Genomic DNA, 18,155 nt, shown 5'->3' on the forward strand with positions numbered 1-18,155 from the left:
CAGAAACCCCATCCCACCACAGGGTTCCCACTATCTCCCACCTTATCAGTATTATGAAGGCACCAAGAGTGCACTAATATTTACAAGCACAAAGAAAGTTATTCTGGCTTAGAGGATGGTAGAGCAAGAGTAAGGCATCCATGGGCCACATCATGTCTCACACTTTGAATTCTTTCGGGTAGCCTGCCTACAGTCAGAGGTGGATGGATCAAACATACCTATTCTCAACCCAGGAGCTCAGGTCCCCGCCACCTTAGCAAGAGAGATATAATACATTAAGGGACTTCAGGGCATGTTCTCATTTATGGACATACACTCTTTTTGCCTCTAGAAAACTTTGGACAGGCAGCTGTGTTTTTGTCACAGAATTTCTGATGTTTGATTGATGATTAGAAACACAAATACTAGCACAGACCAGTCTGTCACGTGTCAGAAAATCTCAGACAGCTATTGTGGAGTTGCAATTTGACTTCAGCAAATGTACCATATAGACAACAGTTCAGGGGTGCATCACATACACAGTTCTGCACATGCTGAACAGACAGAAATATGGCACCCTTGTGGGTGTTATTATGTATGCAGCAAGGCTACAGAGAGCTTTTGAGGTGTCTTGGACTCAAAGCAGTCCCTTGTGCAGAACATGCCGCATTTCTGGGAAACACATTTCTGTCACACCACAACTGTGTGACAGAAATGGTGAACACACTTCTGCATCTGAGACATTCCCAGAGTAAATTTAGTGATGGTATATTGGGGAAAAATTGCTATATCACTTTGAGCAAAGCGTTACAGTACCTCAGTCAAAATCAGGGACATAAACTGAAACTTCTCTCAAGGATATGTCCAAATAAGGGTAAGGAAGCTGGTGAAGGGTCTAGAAAACAAGTCTTATAAGGAAGAGATGAGGGAACTAGGGTTGCTTAGCCTAGAGAAAAGGAGGCTCTGGGTAGACCTTATTGTGCTGTACCATTGACTTAAAGGCTATAGTGAGGTGGGTATTAAGAGAAAATTCTTTACTGAAAGGGTTGTAGGTCATTGGAACAGGCTGCTCAGGGAAGTGGTTGAGTCACCATCCCTGGAGGTCTTCAAGAAAGGTGTAGATGTAGAACTTAGTTGCATGGTTTAGTGGTGGACTTGTCAGTACTAGGTTAAAGGTTGGACTAGATGATCTTAGAGGTCTTTCTCAACCTGTATTCTATGATTCTACGAAATGCATTGTGGCATGAATCTTCTGAAACTAATGCAAGTCCAACGTGTTACAATATTCTTTTCCTGCATACCCAACTGTTTAAATGTCACTGTTTTTTAAATCCTTTTTTTATTATTATTATTTACTTTTTTAAACTTCTGTTTAAATCTAAATAATAGTTTCTGAATCTCTCTCTCTCCTCCCCCCTCCAGCCCCAAGCCTCCAAGACAGACTTAGATCCTTAGGGGACTTGGAGCCAGTACATAGAAATATGGTTTCTCAAACTACTTCACCTGTTTCTACTAAATAATTGTTTCCCTTTACAATGTTTTATATTTCAGAAACTCAATTTTCTTTAACAGTCCATTACCAAGAACTGACTAATCCAGATACTTCATTATTTGTATGGAATGCAAACACAAAGAAAGATCTTCAATACAAAATAAGTGATGCATAGGAGATAAGGTTATGTATTACGCAGAGGAATGATATATTGCCCAACACATTCCTGTATTCTTTCTCACTGTCAGGCTAGCTCACATTCAACATTTTAGTCTTTTTTTCAAGGGATGCCATTATTATTATATCAGTCAAAAGGAACTAATATGAGCTATATAAAAATGGCAGTGTATTAGTAAATATCTTTAGGTCATCAAATAAAATCTATTTTGAATTGAAAGTAAAAAAAAAAAAAACAAAACACTTTTAACTATATATGTCAAGGTCAGAATTAAATCTGGGTTATTTATTTATTTTCATCCTTTACATTGACAAAAACAAAAGACATTCATCTGAATCAAGCATGTGACTATGTTCCAAATCAAAATGGAAGAAAAAAATTTTTTGCATCACAATTTCTGTTATTTGCCAAAAATATATCATAACTATGTATTAATTTACAAACTTGAGTGCAGTTCTTTCATAATGCTTTGTATTTTATGTTACTGTTTGCATCTTTTAAAATCTGGTCTACAAGTTACATTGCAGAGAAATTATAGCCTCATCTAAATTTACTAGGACTATTACTAGTCCACATTCTAGAAATCCTCTTAAACTTTTGATTTGGAAGGGATACAAGAGAAGTATATCACCGTCTGCTTGACCCAATCTTATTTCTAGTATCCTAAACTGACCACTGTAGATAGTGCAGCAGTCTAAACAGACCTGTTGTTCGACCCATTACAAATGTTTTTCTGTTCTTAGCATTGAAGATAATTGTTTTAGGGAAAGGATCGTATGGCTTTCCTAATAAGTTTTGTGTTTTGTTTTGTTTCAAAGAGCAACAACAGTGCCATTCTCTTTTTTATTTTTATTTTTCCTGTATTGCTTAGCTCTGATATTCTGCACTCCCAGTGTAAACAGATTGCCCTTTGATGTCAGGAATAACTCCTTGCATGTTGATGGAGCAGAATATCAGAGATGAAATCAATCATATGGCTTTGAGACAAGGATCCATCTGCATCATCATTCTAATTTGAAAACATATTTGGAGCCAAGATAAAATACAATCTTGCGTGGAGCTGAACATTATACTGATCAGCAGAGACACCACTACATGCCATTGAAGTCTAAGGGAAATAAAATCAGTGAGCAGATTGAATCAAGTTGTCCAGCTGTATTTCTTTTCAGCAATACAAATGTGTGTGGTGTACGTATGCACACATATGTATTATTAAATTAATAAACTGTAAAATGTACTTGCAGACAGACATAGTCTTTGAATTTGCTGTACCCTGGTGGGGTTTTAGTGCAAGTATTAAAGGACATTATATTTTGACACTGTTATTTTGGGTCAAATGCAATGTCTCCTGAAAACAATGGAATGGCTCTCACCAGCTTCAGCATGAAATATGTCAAACTTAGAAAGTTGCTCCTTGTGGCAGTTGACAGGGGGTAGACTTAGTTGACAACAGTGTTAACATCTGAACTTTAGTCAACTCTCTAGGGTATGGGAATAATTTAGTTCTAAAAATAGAGGAGTACCTAGAGTGTAAACAACCCCTGAAGCACTGTGAGAGTGCCTGTGGTGAAAGCCTTTGAGATGGGAAGACTGTGAGCACCACTGTGAGCCGGTTGTTGGATGCCAAGGGAATTTGAAAAAACTAGCCAGGAGTCAGCTATTCTCTATCTAGTGCTATAAGTATCACTGTCCAGTCGCTTAAGAATGGAATGGAAATCCCCAGAGAGACTCATGGACCTCATAGACCTTCCCCACAGCTATGTACCATGCAGCTGGAACCACTGGAACCACTACATTAACTCTCCAACAGTTTTTTCTAGATAGCACTGTCTCTCCCATGGGACACGAAAGTTGTACAATTTGTAGAATTACATACATCTATGATTAAAGTGTTTTGGCATCCAATAAATTTAGTCTCTGTACTGTTGATCTGTTCTTTTACCACAATATTTCTACCTCATGAACCACACCTGTATTCTCAAGCACTGTTTGGAAAGGGATTATTATTACATGGAGGCCTGTGATATGAAAATTAGATGTCATGAGTGACCTATATGTCCAACTTTTCATGTTACCAGAGTTCTCATGAAAATACATGACTCCAGCTGTAAAAGGGACAATCCCAGTAAACCAGCAGGGTTCCTACTGGCTTTCTGGGAAGAAGTGCCAAAGGCTGAGTTTCTTCTTGGACATAGGAGTGGACAGAAAATAACCTTATACTTGCAAGTAGGTTAGCAAAGATTAGATTTATTCATAGTAATTTAGCATCACCATTTCTTATATTTCTTTCTCTGGCCTTCTGGAGAACCCACCCAGACCCCGTGGTACTTGCAAACTTGCTTCAAAGGACACTGTTACAATCATCAGTTTCATCCCTTGCTATTGCTGCTTCTCCCCAAGGAGCTGCTTTCAGGGGCAGAATTCCTCAGGGCAGCTTTCATGAGAAGCAAGAACAGCCTCTGTTTTATGGCCCCCAAAAGCTACTGGCGTAAAGGCAACGTGGATTAGGGCCACCGGGTTCAGAAAAATTTACCACACTGTGTAAGTAATGGACACTCACCTAGAATGTCCATTAAAAGAAAGTTCGGAGGGAATGTCTGCCCCTAGGAGCTCACTGCTCTTGGGTTTGTAGGTTGGGGGTGCCGGGGCCTTGGTGCCCAAGGCAGCCGTGTGTCAGCTGGGCGGTGGTATGTCTATGACATGGCTCTGACACCTGTCACACACACATCAGAGGACAAGTCACAATGGAGACCTGTCCTTAAGGGAGCGAGCACCAGGCAGTCCGTTTCATTTGGACTTGGGCAATCTGTGAATATGGTGTGTGGGGGAAGGCTGGGCTGGGCAAGGGCCGCAGCACGCATCTGGGGTGGGGGGGGGTTCTGAGCCTGCACCTGGGGTCCAGACACTCCGGGCCACACTGCGGGCAGGGCCCGGTGCGGCCACTGGGGCTGGGAGCAAGGATGAAGGGACTCTCGGGGAGTCTCTACCCGGGGCCTGTGTCCCCTTCAAGCCTGCTGACACCCAGCCACACAGTGCTCACAAGCCCTGCTTTTGCCCACTCCAAGACCAGCCCTCTTACCAGCCCCGCTCCCCCAGCAGCCAGCTCCCTCCCAGACAGGCCCACTAACCCCCTTTCTCTCCCCCCTCCTCCAGGCCGTGGCTGAGTGGATTGCCTTTGTCCTGACTGTGCTGGGAAGCCAGTACGTGGGGCATGTCAACGAACAGGCTGACATGTCCACGCTTGAGCAGATATGGAAGCGTGAGGAGCAGCTGAGACAGGAGATGGCTCGGCTGCAAGACGAGATGGAGAACAAGGTGGTTGTTGAGGAAGCCACGCTCTCCACTGTGTTCCAGCAGTGGCATATCTGGGCCATTGTTGGAGCCCTTGTCCTGTTCTGTGGGCTCTGCTGGCTGGCCAGGCGAAGGAAGACAAAGCCTGCCAGAAGCAGAAAGGAGATCAGCTCCAGCAGTGAGGAGGAGGGGGAAGAGGACAATGAGCTAAAAGACCGCAGTGGTGCACGGCGTGCTTTCAGGCCTTTGGAAAAGCTCACCCCTGGGCCCATGCAGGAAGTGACCATCGTGTGCAAGGAGCTAGTAGGAGACCTCCTCTGCATCTGCCGAATGCTTTCCAAGAATATTTTCATGCCACAGCTGCACCTAGACATGGGGATGAATGACACCTACACTGGCTGGAATGTCCAGAAGGGTTGCTTATTCTACAGCCTGCACGTGTTCCTGGATCCACCTCCCGGGTTCTCCTTCCTCCTTGACTTGGACCCCACAGGGCAGCGGCCAAAGAGGCACTCCGGCGTCCGTGTAGAACAGAAGTGCGAGTGCTCCAGGGAGAGGATGCTGGGGGACGTGAAGTGCATCCTCCACCATCCCAATGACAACCTGGGGAAGAATCAGGCCTCGCATCTCCTAAGCACCCTCTGCACCCAGTCCTACCTAGACACAGAGAAGGTTGCCTCCTGGGTCCAAGAAATGGTGAAAAAGGCCTGGGTGCTTTTGCCTGTGTCACACCACTGCCAGCTAACGGTGCTGCCCTCCTCCCATTCCTGCAAGCTACAGCTGACAACCACCTCCCAGAGGACCATCTTCATGGAGCTGATTTTTGCTGTGCAGGAAGCTGAACCAGATTCCTTATGCTGCAGTACCAACTAGGCAAGCGCTGGCTTCACCGTCAGCACGCCGTGAGAGACAACATCACATCATGACCATCAGCTGCGCTTCTTCGGGCTCACGGCGAGGCACGCCTGTCAGAACAGCTTCTACTTACTATGTCGCAGCTCTGCACTGTATCCTGGAAGGCACAGGCTGTTCCACCTCTTCCTCAAAGGCAGCTGTGATGCACCTCCTGATGACTACACCCCTGCCAAGATGGCACAGGAGGTTTCCTACTGCAGCTGGATGACATCTTCTGGTACCCATGCTGCTGCCCAGAGGAGAAATACTGTTGAGCCTTCCTCCTAGGAAATAAAAGGGTGACTGAGGAGGTTGTCTTACCCTCGGCCTTCTGAACAACCATCCTGCTCAACCTCTCGCAGTGCCTGGTGCTGGAACCAGCTGCCCAAGCTCAGGCGCTGCACAAGTTTCAGGAGCTACAAGACCGGCTCAGAATGTTGTTAACCTACAGACATCAGCAGAGGTCTTCATGCAAAGCGCTGTGTTTGTGGGGTTCACAGCTGGCAGCGGACATTGACCTCATCCCTTGGGGAAGAAAAGGAGGGAATGTGAGAAATGAAACCCCCCAGCAGTAGAAATTTCATCTTGTGGACGATCCTTCCTGTACAGCAGGAATTTAAGTCAACAGCAGCTACAGAATGACTTTCCCACTCTGTTCCCCTTGCACTGGTTTGGCCTGGGTGACAATTTCAGGCTCTGGGGCAGAGAATCTGCTCAGCCCAGAGGTTCTCTGGGGAGAACTGAGTACACTGCACCTGAAGAAGACGGTGGGAATTGATCCTCGCACCTGGGAACAGTCGTGGAGGAATCGTGCATGTGTTCTGGACTGTGGGCAAGCTGCATTAGAGGAATTCTTCAAAAGCAGAGTCTGAGGAATCTCACCCAACCCAGACCAAGAAGCCATCGCAAGCGGGCTTACAACAGAACACGCTGTCACCTCCTGGACAGTGACTGCCCAGCCTGTGTGAGAGAGTCGGTTCCCCCAGGGACCTTCAGCTTTGCAAAGATGACAATAAATTACCTCTCTTCCTGATTGTCTGTGCAATACACTTTATTGGGGAAAGTAGGCATAGGTTGCTACCTGCTCAGCTGCAGCAGAATCAGGGCAGCATTTGGAGGTGAGATGTATCAAAATGGAATGCTTCCTGTACCACAACATCATATCCTAATGAACTATACCTGTATTCTCAGACAGCATTGTTCAGAAAGGAATTATTATTACACGGAGGCCTGTGATATGAAAATTAGATGTCATGAGTGACCTACACGTCCAACTTTTTATGTTACCAGAGTTCTCATAAAGATACATGTCTCCTGTACATTATGGTCCATCCCTGCCATGTAAGCAAATATGCACCCATCCTTTAATCACACTGTAGATGTCTGCCATCATTCATGTCTGTTTGCAAGTAGGTCCCAAGTCACATAAAGACTGTCTACTTTTATGTGCCTATTACTTTCCCAAAAAGCAGATATTCCTCTTGTATGAGACAGATGTGTTCATTTATGTTATATGGGATGCAAACATCCTCAGGTCACCTAAACTTACACACATGCATGTGCAGAAGACATACCTTGTCAAGTATGTGTCATAAAACATTCTGATTGTGCTATGGATACACAGCTGGTGATGGAGTGGAAAGGACTGATTATACAGGGAAGGATGACATATCTCTGGAGAAAGATGGTGGCACAGAGGTGGGCAGGGAGGAACAAACTGTTTGGGTTGGCATATGTGGCTTGTGGCACCCCATCCCAGAACCCACCTACCAGTCCTTCCTAGCCCTGAACAAACCTTGATAAAACCTTCCAGAGAGTTCTCACTGTACTCTCACATGTACTAGTCCATTTCACCCAAGTCTGCCCATTAATGTGGGGAATGTAGAGGATGAAAATACATTTCTACAACACTTGAATGTATGCGCCCTGTCTCATCCTTCATATGTAGTTAGCATCACCTGGCACACAGGGAGCAGTTTATGTTTTCCAAAATATTCTTACTTCCCCTCTGAAGGAAAAAGGAAGAATAGAAAAGGCATTTCCTGTGCAGACATCTGCTGCTGGACCTGTGAGAGGATTCCCTCAGTCCCCTCCTTAGACTAGGATCAGCCTGAACTAGGGAGACTAGATAAGATATTAAAAATATCACAGCAAGATGAATCATAGCAAAACCTGACTTTTAATGAATTGTTCAAATCCATAAAAGTGATGTCCCCCATCTGTTATAAAAAATGTGTAATATTCTTCATGTCACTTAACTGATTCTGAACACTGTGTGGGAGAACACAGAAGAAAGATTAAACTAGGCCAGGAGGATTTCATAACATTCTGTAGCATCTCCTCTCAGCAGAGTAAATAGCACTGTCTACTGCAGCTCTTCTAATAGATTTTTATGCTGCATTCCTAAAAAGCCACAAAGAATGACACATTCCTTTGGGTCAAATACACACACAACAGTAGCAAACATTTATACAGCTACTAGCAAAAAACTCAGCCAGCTTTATCACTAGTATTCAAGGTAATCTGCAGGAACTGGGAATTTTGAAAATAGGGCTGGATAGCTCTAAGACATTCAAATACAGTCAGATGAAAGACTTAGTCACTCAAAGACTTTCTCACTGATAAAGTGATTGACCATCACTGGTTTATACTAGGTACCTGACTTTTGGTTTACTTGGGTTTAGGTGAGACTTCTCCTGGCCAACCTGTAAGGTCCATCTTTCCCAGCTGCCCTAGAATGATTCTGGGGAGTGGAAACATCACAGAGTTTTTACCACACAAATCTCTCCCAGTATCAGATAAGCTCCGCGGCCTTAAGAAACAACTTTTCTGAAACTGTGGACTGCTGTCCTCCTGCATCCCAAGTAGCTAACCAAAGAGGGATATGAAATTGTTTGATCTCATATAGGCATGAACTGTCATAAGTGTATGAATGCATATAAGAGTGGAGTTGAAGGAAAACCACCTAAATGTCACATGTAAGGCCTCTCCCCTGTGACATACGTACAACTTTGAAAATGGGAGCAGTTATCGGTAGAAGAAATGGATTGCAATATTCTGCTTGGTTCTTTCCCCCACTTTTAGAAAGGTATAAGAAAGTGCTTTCTTTGCTTATTCTTAGATGTGAGATGTGTCCTCCCACCTCCACATAGGACATGCCTTCCCGCCCCTTTGCCAGCTTGGTTGCCCTCCTCTGGACACTTTCAAGGACGTCAACATCCTTTTTGCATCGTGCAGCCCAAGCTGCACACAGTAGTCAAGATAAGGCTGCACCAACACAAAACACAGCAGAATCACCTCTTTTGACCAGCTGGCTATGCTGTGTTTAATGCACCCCATAATGTGCTTTCTCTTCTTGGCTGCCAGGGCACACTGCTGACTCCCATTGAGCCTACTATTGACCTGCACCCCCAGATCACTTTCTGCTGAGCTGCTCTTCAGCCGCTTGTCTCCCAGATTTTAACTATGTCCAATATTACTCCATCCCAGCTGCAGAACCTGGCATTTGTCTTAGCTGTATGTCATGCCATCGATGATTGCCCAGTACTTCAATGTATCCAGATCCCTATGCAAGGCCTCTTGTCCCACCAGAGAATCATCAGCACCTCCCAGTTTAGGATTGTCTGCAAACTTGCTGAAGATGCATTCCACTCCTGCATCCAGCTAATTGATAAAAATGTTGAACAGAACTGTCCTGTTGGAACTCAGTTGGAACTGAGCCCTGGGGAACACCACTGGTGACTGCCTGCCAGCAAGATGTATCCCCATGATCTTGTTGGGATCACAGAGATATGGTGGATGGCTCACACAACTGTGGTGTTGCAATGCAGGGATTCAGGCTTTTTAGGAAAAATGTACTTGGTGACCCACAAGGACCACCAAGTCCAACTCATGGTTCTACACAGAACCACACAAAAGTCACACTGGTGACTTCAGGACAGCAGATTTTGGCTTAATCAGACATCTTCTTGGGAGAGCCTCATGGGATAAGGACCTTGAGGGATGCAAGAAAGCTGGTGAATATTCATGGACCACCAAGCTCAGAAGTAGACTACCCCAATGAGAAAGACGTCAGGCAAATATGCCAGGAGGTCTGTGTGGATGAGCAGGGAGCTCCTGGCAAAACCAAAACATTAAAAGGAAGTATGCAGAATGTGGAAGCAGGGAACCCAGCAGAAATACACCATCCAAGCATGCAGAGATGCATTTACAAAAGCCAAAACCCACCTGAAGTTGAATCTGGTGCAGGATGGCAAAGGCAACAGGAAGGGCTTCTCTAAGTACACAGGTGATGAAAGGAAGGCTATGGAAAATAATGTGGGACCACTGCTGAATGAAACAGGAAACCTAGCCTCACAGGACAGGGAAAAGATGAGGGTCAATATCTTTTTTTGCCTCAGTCTTTGCTAGGAAGACCAGCCTTCAGGAATCCCACGTCCCAGAGACCAGGAAGAAAAACTGGAGCAAGGAGGACGTACCCTTGGTGGAAGAGAATCAGGTCAGGACATATTTCACCAAACTGGACATACATAAGTTGACGGACTCAGGTGGAATGCACTCACGAGCACTGAAGAAGCTGCTAGGACACTCAATAATCTTTGATTGGCCATGGTGACCAGAAGTGCCCGAAGACTGAAGAAAAACAGGTGTCACTCCTATCTTCAAGAAAGGCAAGAATGAGGACCTGGGGAACTGCAGGCCACTCAGCCTTACCTTGATCCCTGGAAAGATGGTGGAGCTAAACCTGGAAATCATTTCCAGGCACATGAAAGGACAAAAAACATCAGGAGTAGTCAGCACAGATTACTTCTGCTCCGCTCCAGGAGTGAGGGAACAATGCTGCCCATAGTCCACTGACATCTCAAGACTGTGGCTGAGGCCTTCAGCCTATGCATTCAGAAAAGTATTTAGTCCCAAATACTGATTTTCTTTTGACTTTTAACTAAGCATGTTTGACTTTCTGTGTCTGAAGAATTTGAATGAACATTTTTCTGTAGTAGCTATATCCCCTCTGCACATCTGTCTGCCCAGAGGTTTACTGCAAATGTTTCCATCTCTTTTTAAAAACAGGTCATTTGTCTAGTTGAATCAGGCTTATATAAGACAGTTTACCAGGGTAGCCAGTGTGCATTAGCACTCTTTTATTAATGAGTTCTACACAATAAAACTGCACAATTCTTTTTGCTGTTCTCCCAGAGAACTGAGAACAGGCCAGGGGTTTAAAGTGACTTTCTAATCAAGCTGCAGCTCATTAATGGAGTCTATTTTTTAATAGTTTTTTATAGTGAGACTGCTTAAAAATACCCTTTAATTAACTCCAGTTCATTTTTGCTTACACTTCTCTTCATTTGATTTAGAGCAAAGACTGCCTGAGCTGATGTTCACAAACAGGAAGAATTATTTTATGATAACATTTTAAACAAATGAGATGTAATCTTTGTAACAAAAAGAAGAAAAAAAAAAAACATTTAAAAAATGAAGCTAGAAAACTGCATTATCCACTATGTAGATATTTACATAAAATGTAAATATTCATATGTACAAATATTTATATACAAATATATTAGCTAGGCATATTTTAGTAATGAAATATACTCCAGTATATACAAGTATACACAGACAGAAACACCAGCCTAGCAAATTTAAACACTGAAATCTATTCTTGTGAGAAATTAGAAGTAATTAGATCTATGTTTTACAAAATCTCAGACTTTCTAAGTGGGAAATGGAAGTAGGTTTTAACTCTGTGGGTAAAGACCTACCCGTCCTAATAACAAATTTTTAAGCATGAAAGACTTCCCTGTTGAAAAACTGTCTAAATGGGTTTTTAATAGAGAAACATGACTGACTAATGTGACAGAAATGTTTCCTACAATAAAGGCGGAAGAATCTATAATAAAAGATAGAAATATACGAATCCATGGCAGAGATATGACTACATCTCACCTTTACTATGGCTTTGTTGCAATGTAAGGACAAAATGAGTTTCTTAATTTGGGCTACAAAACTGGAGCATAAAAGCAGATGAAACAATTATTCTAACACAATTTTTCTAACTGTGAGACTGTAACTGCGTTAAGAGAGAGATAAAAGTTTTTATTGGTTAGCCATAGATACCTTTAATTGCTAGTAGCTGCTAAAGCAGGCTTATGATGATTCTGCCAAACAGTAGCAGAACAGTGCCCACAATTAAAGCTAGTTAGCTATTCCCTCCCTGGTGTAGCACTTACAGCTTGTAATTCTGGTCACTTCTCATTTTACTGAACTAGATGAATTGGGATGTTGCTATCTTATCTGCAGTGGAGAAAAAGGGGGTGGAAGGAGAGGTAAAAAAGGTGTTTACACACAGACACATCAGCCTAAAAAGGGGTTTGAATTTTAAAACTGACAGTTTTTATGAAACACTGCCCCAGAGCAAGCTGGTTATTATTCATATATACAGAGCTATTTGAAAAGTCAATCTAGTAGTAAATGCAATGTATCAAACACATCTCTCATTAAGGGAGAGAAGGAGGAGGAAAAGATGGAGAGACAAAACAATCCATTTTTCCTTGGATAGTGGTGGAGGACACACAAAAAAAAACAGCTTCATCCAAAAAAAAAAAAATGTATTTCTGTCCCCTTTTTTTCTGTACTGGTCATCATAATGAAACACATCACTGCCAGAGAAGCATGGACAAAAACTGTAGGACAGGAAGACAGTCTTCAAGAAAAGCTCTGGGTTACTGTTGTATTAAATGACATTTTTGATATCTTATGTTTTTAATCAACACAACACTAGATCAAATCTATAATTTAAAAATAAAATAATAATAATAATAATAATAATAATAATAATAATAATAATAATAATAATAATAATAATAATAATAATAATAATAATAATAATAATAATAATAACAGACGTTACCTTTTTTACCTTTTCTCCTTAAGGATAAAGTTGCAATCAACTTTCTTTTCTGTCACTGAAAAAAAATTACCAGCTCATAATATATGGCTTCTCCAAAAGCTTTGGAACATCTCCAGTAAGGATCCCAGGAACACTGACTCCTCATACAGCCAGTGCACACCGTAAAGGTACTACCACCTTTTACAACCCAAACCACCTTTAAACGTGGAATCAGATCAAGACCTGGATGAGACCAGAACAACCAAATGTTAACTCTAACAGTGAGTATGAAAACGTAGTTGTTTGGGATTCCTCCCCAACTCTATAAAGGAACTTTGCAGTTATACCAGTCCTAAGGATATAGTAAAACTTCTTTCATTCAGTCCAGTCCAGCTGCCTTTCAGGCAGGGTGGCACTATGAAAGACACATTACACTATGGCTAAGCAGACAGTGATCACAATTTTTCTGATGATTTCAATATTGCAAAATTTTGGTGATGGTGTGTTTTTTTTTTTTGTTTGTTTGTTTGTTTTGTTTTGTTTTGTTTTGTTTTTCTGTTCAGCATTTAACAAGTCTGAGGGCTGCTAGTGGACACTTTTGCAACCAGGGAGCCAGGATGATCTAGGGACCCCACAAATTCAACCAGCCCCCAGGATGTTAAGTAACTAGCAAAAGAATCAAGCCCAGAAACTTAGGAAGCTCTAGGCAGGATTTCACAAACAAATTGGCTTCCTTCAATCTCCAGCAAAAGCTATTCTCAGCTGAAGTATTCTGACATGACTATATGATTTGGGTAGGTATTTCAGCTGAATCTGTCTAACCGTTTTTAGTTTGTACCTTCTAAAAAGGACTGCAAAGAGCTGGTGTCAGCCCTGTCCCTCAATGTCTAGGAAACCTGATTCCATCTCTGTACAACTCAAACAGCCATACTGAGAAAGGTAATGAGTTTCATTAAAGCTGTAGTTTCTAGTAAGCAGATAAAAGATTTGCTTTTCATTCTTTCTAACAAGTGAAATAGGGAATAAATGTTCTTCCCCTGTAGCTAAAGAAATTTGAAACAAGTCCAAACAGCTTTTCTATTGAATTTATACAAACAGCAGCTCTAAACTCATAAAAATATATCACTGTGAAACTTACAAATACGGCTTCATTTTATTACCCTTACAACGATAATTTGGAGCAATAAATATTTTACACAGAACTTGTCTTATGTCTGCAACTGGGGTCATGTAATTTCCTTGGACTTCACTCTATATCTGGAACTCATAACCTAGTTGGTCTGTGCCTGGAAATCCTAATGATGTTAGAGGCAGCTAGCTATATGCAATGATAGACCAGCCTACGTTATATACGAGTTGTATTTAATAAGAGCCCGGATCAAGCTTTCTTTTTCTCTGTTGAACATATCTTTCTCTGCAAGGTCAGTGGATTTCTGTGGAATCCCTTGCAAACTTAGGTAACAATCTGAATCAGAGAGGCAGAGTTGAGCCTTAAGGGTTAGAGACCATCACAGAAAAAAGAAAGGAAAAAAAATCTTTTACACACAACAGTGTCCTTAAAGGAACACAGTTATGCTTGATATAATCTGCTAGGTGAAAGCATTCAACCTTGAACACTGTCTGATAAAGACTACAAAGCATACAGGTGCCTGGGCATGTTCTTTGCATCTAAGGTAACCATACCTCTGCTGTGCTGTAGCTATTGCAACACCTCAAATGATTTTTAGTGTTAAGAGCAATCACAGCTTGCTTTAAGCTTCCAGTCCATCTAGTGATGTTATGTTCTATTTGAAATAAGCAAAGGCCACACACTTTTCTTTTTTTTTTTCCCTGCAGTGTTAACCCAGGGGACAGATGACTGCACTCTGGGTCCCTGCCTTGGTCCTGAGCAGATAACACATCATGCTGCGTAGGGAAAGGATGGCTAGAAAGTGTCCCAATGCTTATGAAAACACACAGTATGCTTCACCTCCTGCCAACTGTGTGAAAGGAAAGTGGGCCATCTCCTTACCCACTTTTAGTCCCTTTAAAGCTGGCAGACATCCCAGACAATTCAACGGGGAGCAAAGTGCCTTCATAACCACGGTGCTATCAGGCTCCTAGACAACTGTGGCACAGTTTTCTGCTCTCTGTGCCCTACCCATGTCACACACTGGAGGCTAGGCAAAGTCTATATAGCCCATAACAATAAAAGAAATACTAGAAGAAACAGGTAGAAGAAATAACCTACCTTATGCAGGTTTGTATTTGAGTCACAGAGTAAACATTCACCTCGAATCCTTTCCTTCACCTAAGCAAGAAAAACAGTAGAGTATGCTTCAATTAGAATATGCAGATTGGTTCTTTCCTATTACCATTAAGTTCTCACAGATCATGCAACACTGGTGAGACAGGGATTTGCTTCTAAAGCAAGTAGCAATGATACAAAAAGAAAAAAAAAGTAAAATATATTCCAGCAGGTGGCAGGTACAGGAAAACAAAAGGGGACAGCACAAATGCAGAACACTATTCTCAATCACAGTAACACTCTCTAAAAACTGAGATGGAAATAATGTAATACTGTAATTCTGAAGAGCATTAAAATCTTACTCTTAATATAATTCAAGGCCAGGATTTCCTAACTGAGAGTAGCCAGAAGACTGAGCAAAGAATTAACTTGTCTTTTTGAAACCACCTGGCTCTTTCCTTATATTTGAACATGGCTGTGACTAGAAAAACATATGTCTCTCAGGCTGAACATATAATAAATCTAAATAGCACAATTGGCTTTTTGACATTGACATTTTGACATGGTTAGGCACTGCTGAAAACAGGGATCCTAACCCTTTCTCACCAGCTCTCAGCCACAAGCAGGATCTAGCTGGAGCAAAACCTCAGTGAAGAATGAAAGCAGCAGGAAACAGTTCTCTTTGCTGGTGGCACTGGTGGTTTTCTGCTGCTTTGGCAAACTCAGACACCCAGAAAAAAGGGTCTGGCACCATGAAGATGGAGAGGGAAAAGGACAGACCAGCCCTCTTCAGCACCTGTAAGCCCTGCTGTCCTTAAAAGGCTCTGCTTGCCTTCAGATGTCACCCTGAACAGAAGGATGGGAAAATCTGCACTGCAGCAACTACTCCACACTCCCCTCTTGCCCAGAGCTCTCGTCACCCACACAGACTACCCTGTACCAGTTATCACTCTGTATCTGTCCTCTTTCTCTTTACATAGCAATCCCATTCCATAAAGGGGTACATTCTCAAAGGCAAAGGCTTAATTGCTTGCAGAGCTGCAGTAAGTCTGACACGTCTTCTGGAACCTGGATCTCATCCATTGTCAATTTAGTACTAATCTTTTATTTTCCCTTTACTTTGTTAAACCAAACATTCTTCATATCATGTAGAAGCCATTATCTGTAGTCTTGCATCACTAAGTAATAATCCCTATTTCTTATTACAAGCAACACTTCAGTTATGGAAAGGAAAAGATAGGTCTTATATGTTTATATTGAAAGACAGGATTTTGGCAGTCCTCTTACTTACAGCAGTATAAACCTCAGTGCTCCACAGTCCTTGGCTCCTGGAGCTTGAAGTACAAACTTGAGAATGTTTTGTCTAGAGAAAATGTATTAGCAGGCAATGGCATTACTGCGTGTTTAAGAGAGACCATTTCAAATCAAATTCTCAGCTGTGCTATGTGGAATCTTCAAACTAATCCCTTATTTATTTCACTGGAAAATTCAATATTATCACTGAATTACCATTCATTTTCCCTTTTTACTTTAAGAGTTCCCTTCTGCATGCCTCACCTTCCACCTAGCTTTCAGAAATGCACCTATACAGCAAGCAACGCTGTCATATCCAACCTCAACACCTCATAAGTTCTTGCCACTGGGGATAACAGAAAACCAAAAATTGTAGGAAATGAGAAAAATGTAAATGTATTTCAACTGAGCAAGGGCTGGCTTATAACCTCACACTCCCAACCGCATACAACATTGTTCCATACTTTCCTTTGCTTCTCATGTCCTTTGCTTTTCACACCAAAATGGTGCATTTCTCATGTCTAAATGTCTCAATGTTATTTCTTCATTCTAGCCCTGAATTCGACCTGTCTTCTTGACATTTTAGACCTGAATTAACATATCTGTTATTTCCTAAATTTAAAATAACTTTAGAAATTGTCTGTTTAAATGTATTTTATAACTCACCCTCTGAATCCCCTTAGCTTCCTACATTACACTACTTCCTGCTTTCCCAAGTGTTTCCCAGTGACAAACCTAGAAATCCGTGAGCTTGAATTGTCTTAAATTGCTTAAATCATAACTGCATTCCTTCGATCTGACAAATGTACACTTTGTTATGTAACAGGCAGCACCAATGGAGACCACACAGAGAAAACTTTAAGTATTGCTCAATTAAGTAATTTTCATGCCTATGCTTTCTTCTTCAGCTGTCTTCCACCTCTGTATTTCCAAAACGCTGTGACAAACAGAGGAGTGGTGGCACAGGGTTTGAAAAAAAGGTTTCAAACTCGGTTAAGGAGTTTGCTCACTGGTGCTTATGGCAGCATGAATCCATTGCTCTCCAGGCTGTGTTTGAAACAGCTTCAGCCAGTCCCAGAGCTGTTAAGCCAGCTGCAAAGCACACCTCCAGCTCCATCCACGCTGCAGCCCCTCCTGGAAGCTGCATTACTTCCCGTGAGTCATCATCTCCTCCTTCACCACTGCAGAGGCATCCCACATCTGCTCAGGGAAGTCTGGTGCCTTCCTGTCTCCAGCCCTGTCCCCAGATTTTCTGACCCTGGCTTTGAATGAGTTGGTATCTCAGAATTGCTTTCTCCAAGCAGGCTCCAGTTTCATTTATTGCATGGGCAAAACACCTCTTTCTTTACAGTGTATGACACATGCCAGTCATCCAGGATATAATGGAATTTCGGTATTATCAGAGGCCCCATTTTTCACATCCTCCTTTTCAGACTAACGAGGGAAGCGTAAATGAATATTGGCAACATTGCACTTATAATTTTAATTTCCTTTCTTATTCTTTTGGCTTTAAGAATTCTCATTTCCTTTTTCTAGATTAGTCATTATTCAATCAACAGAATAAAAATACAGCACGTGTATAGTTACTGTATCACTTCTACCAGTTTTCCCACAGTTGAAGAGACACTGCCACCACCACGTTAAACAAGTCTGCTTTGAGGAAATTACAAATTTGCTTGATAAAGAGAATATGCAGTCAGAACAGATCAAGACTTTCATAAGGCATCAGATCTAGTAACCAGAACATTTGAATTGAAAAAGTAAGGACTATATGTCAAGGGCACTTGAAATAGCTTAACAGCTGGTGAACTCATAGATCTTGAAACCATATTGGCAATTGGGGTTCCTTATCAAAGCACTGTGAAAATGTTTCCAATATGAATGTTAAGGATCAGTATGGCACTCATGAAAA

General features: G+C 42.0%; 1 protein-coding gene across 22 annotated transcripts in view; it reads right to left on the reverse strand.

Annotated features, from left to right (window-relative positions):
- The window catches only part of LOC110354175 (uncharacterized), a 130,284-nt gene that overhangs the window by 109,349 nt on the left and 2,780 nt on the right, over positions 1-18,155 (reverse strand). For 5 of the 22 annotated variants that reach the window (XR_011809241.1, XR_011809250.1, XR_005265324.2 and 2 more), the window contains exons 2-5: positions 16,242-16,313; positions 14,954-15,013; positions 12,745-12,799; positions 5,929-6,118 (exon numbers count right to left, since the gene is read on the reverse strand). Coding sequence is in view for 9 of the 22 variants with exons in the window: in XM_072037766.1 (XP_071893867.1) it covers positions 6,047-6,118; positions 14,954-15,013; positions 16,242-16,313 (204 nt within the window). In the remaining 13 variants the exon portion in view is untranslated. Of the gene's footprint in view, positions 1-1,903; positions 6,360-12,744; positions 12,800-14,953; positions 15,014-16,241; positions 16,314-18,155 lie in introns of those variants that run through there. The other 17 variants (XM_072037768.1, XM_072037763.1, XM_072037764.1 and 14 more) reach the window with 13 other exon arrangements.

The sequence above is a fragment of the Anas platyrhynchos genome, chromosome 4, assembly GCF_047663525.1.
Source record: "Anas platyrhynchos isolate ZD024472 breed Pekin duck chromosome 4, IASCAAS_PekinDuck_T2T, whole genome shotgun sequence".
Lineage (NCBI taxonomy): Eukaryota > Metazoa > Chordata > Aves > Anseriformes > Anatidae > Anas > Anas platyrhynchos.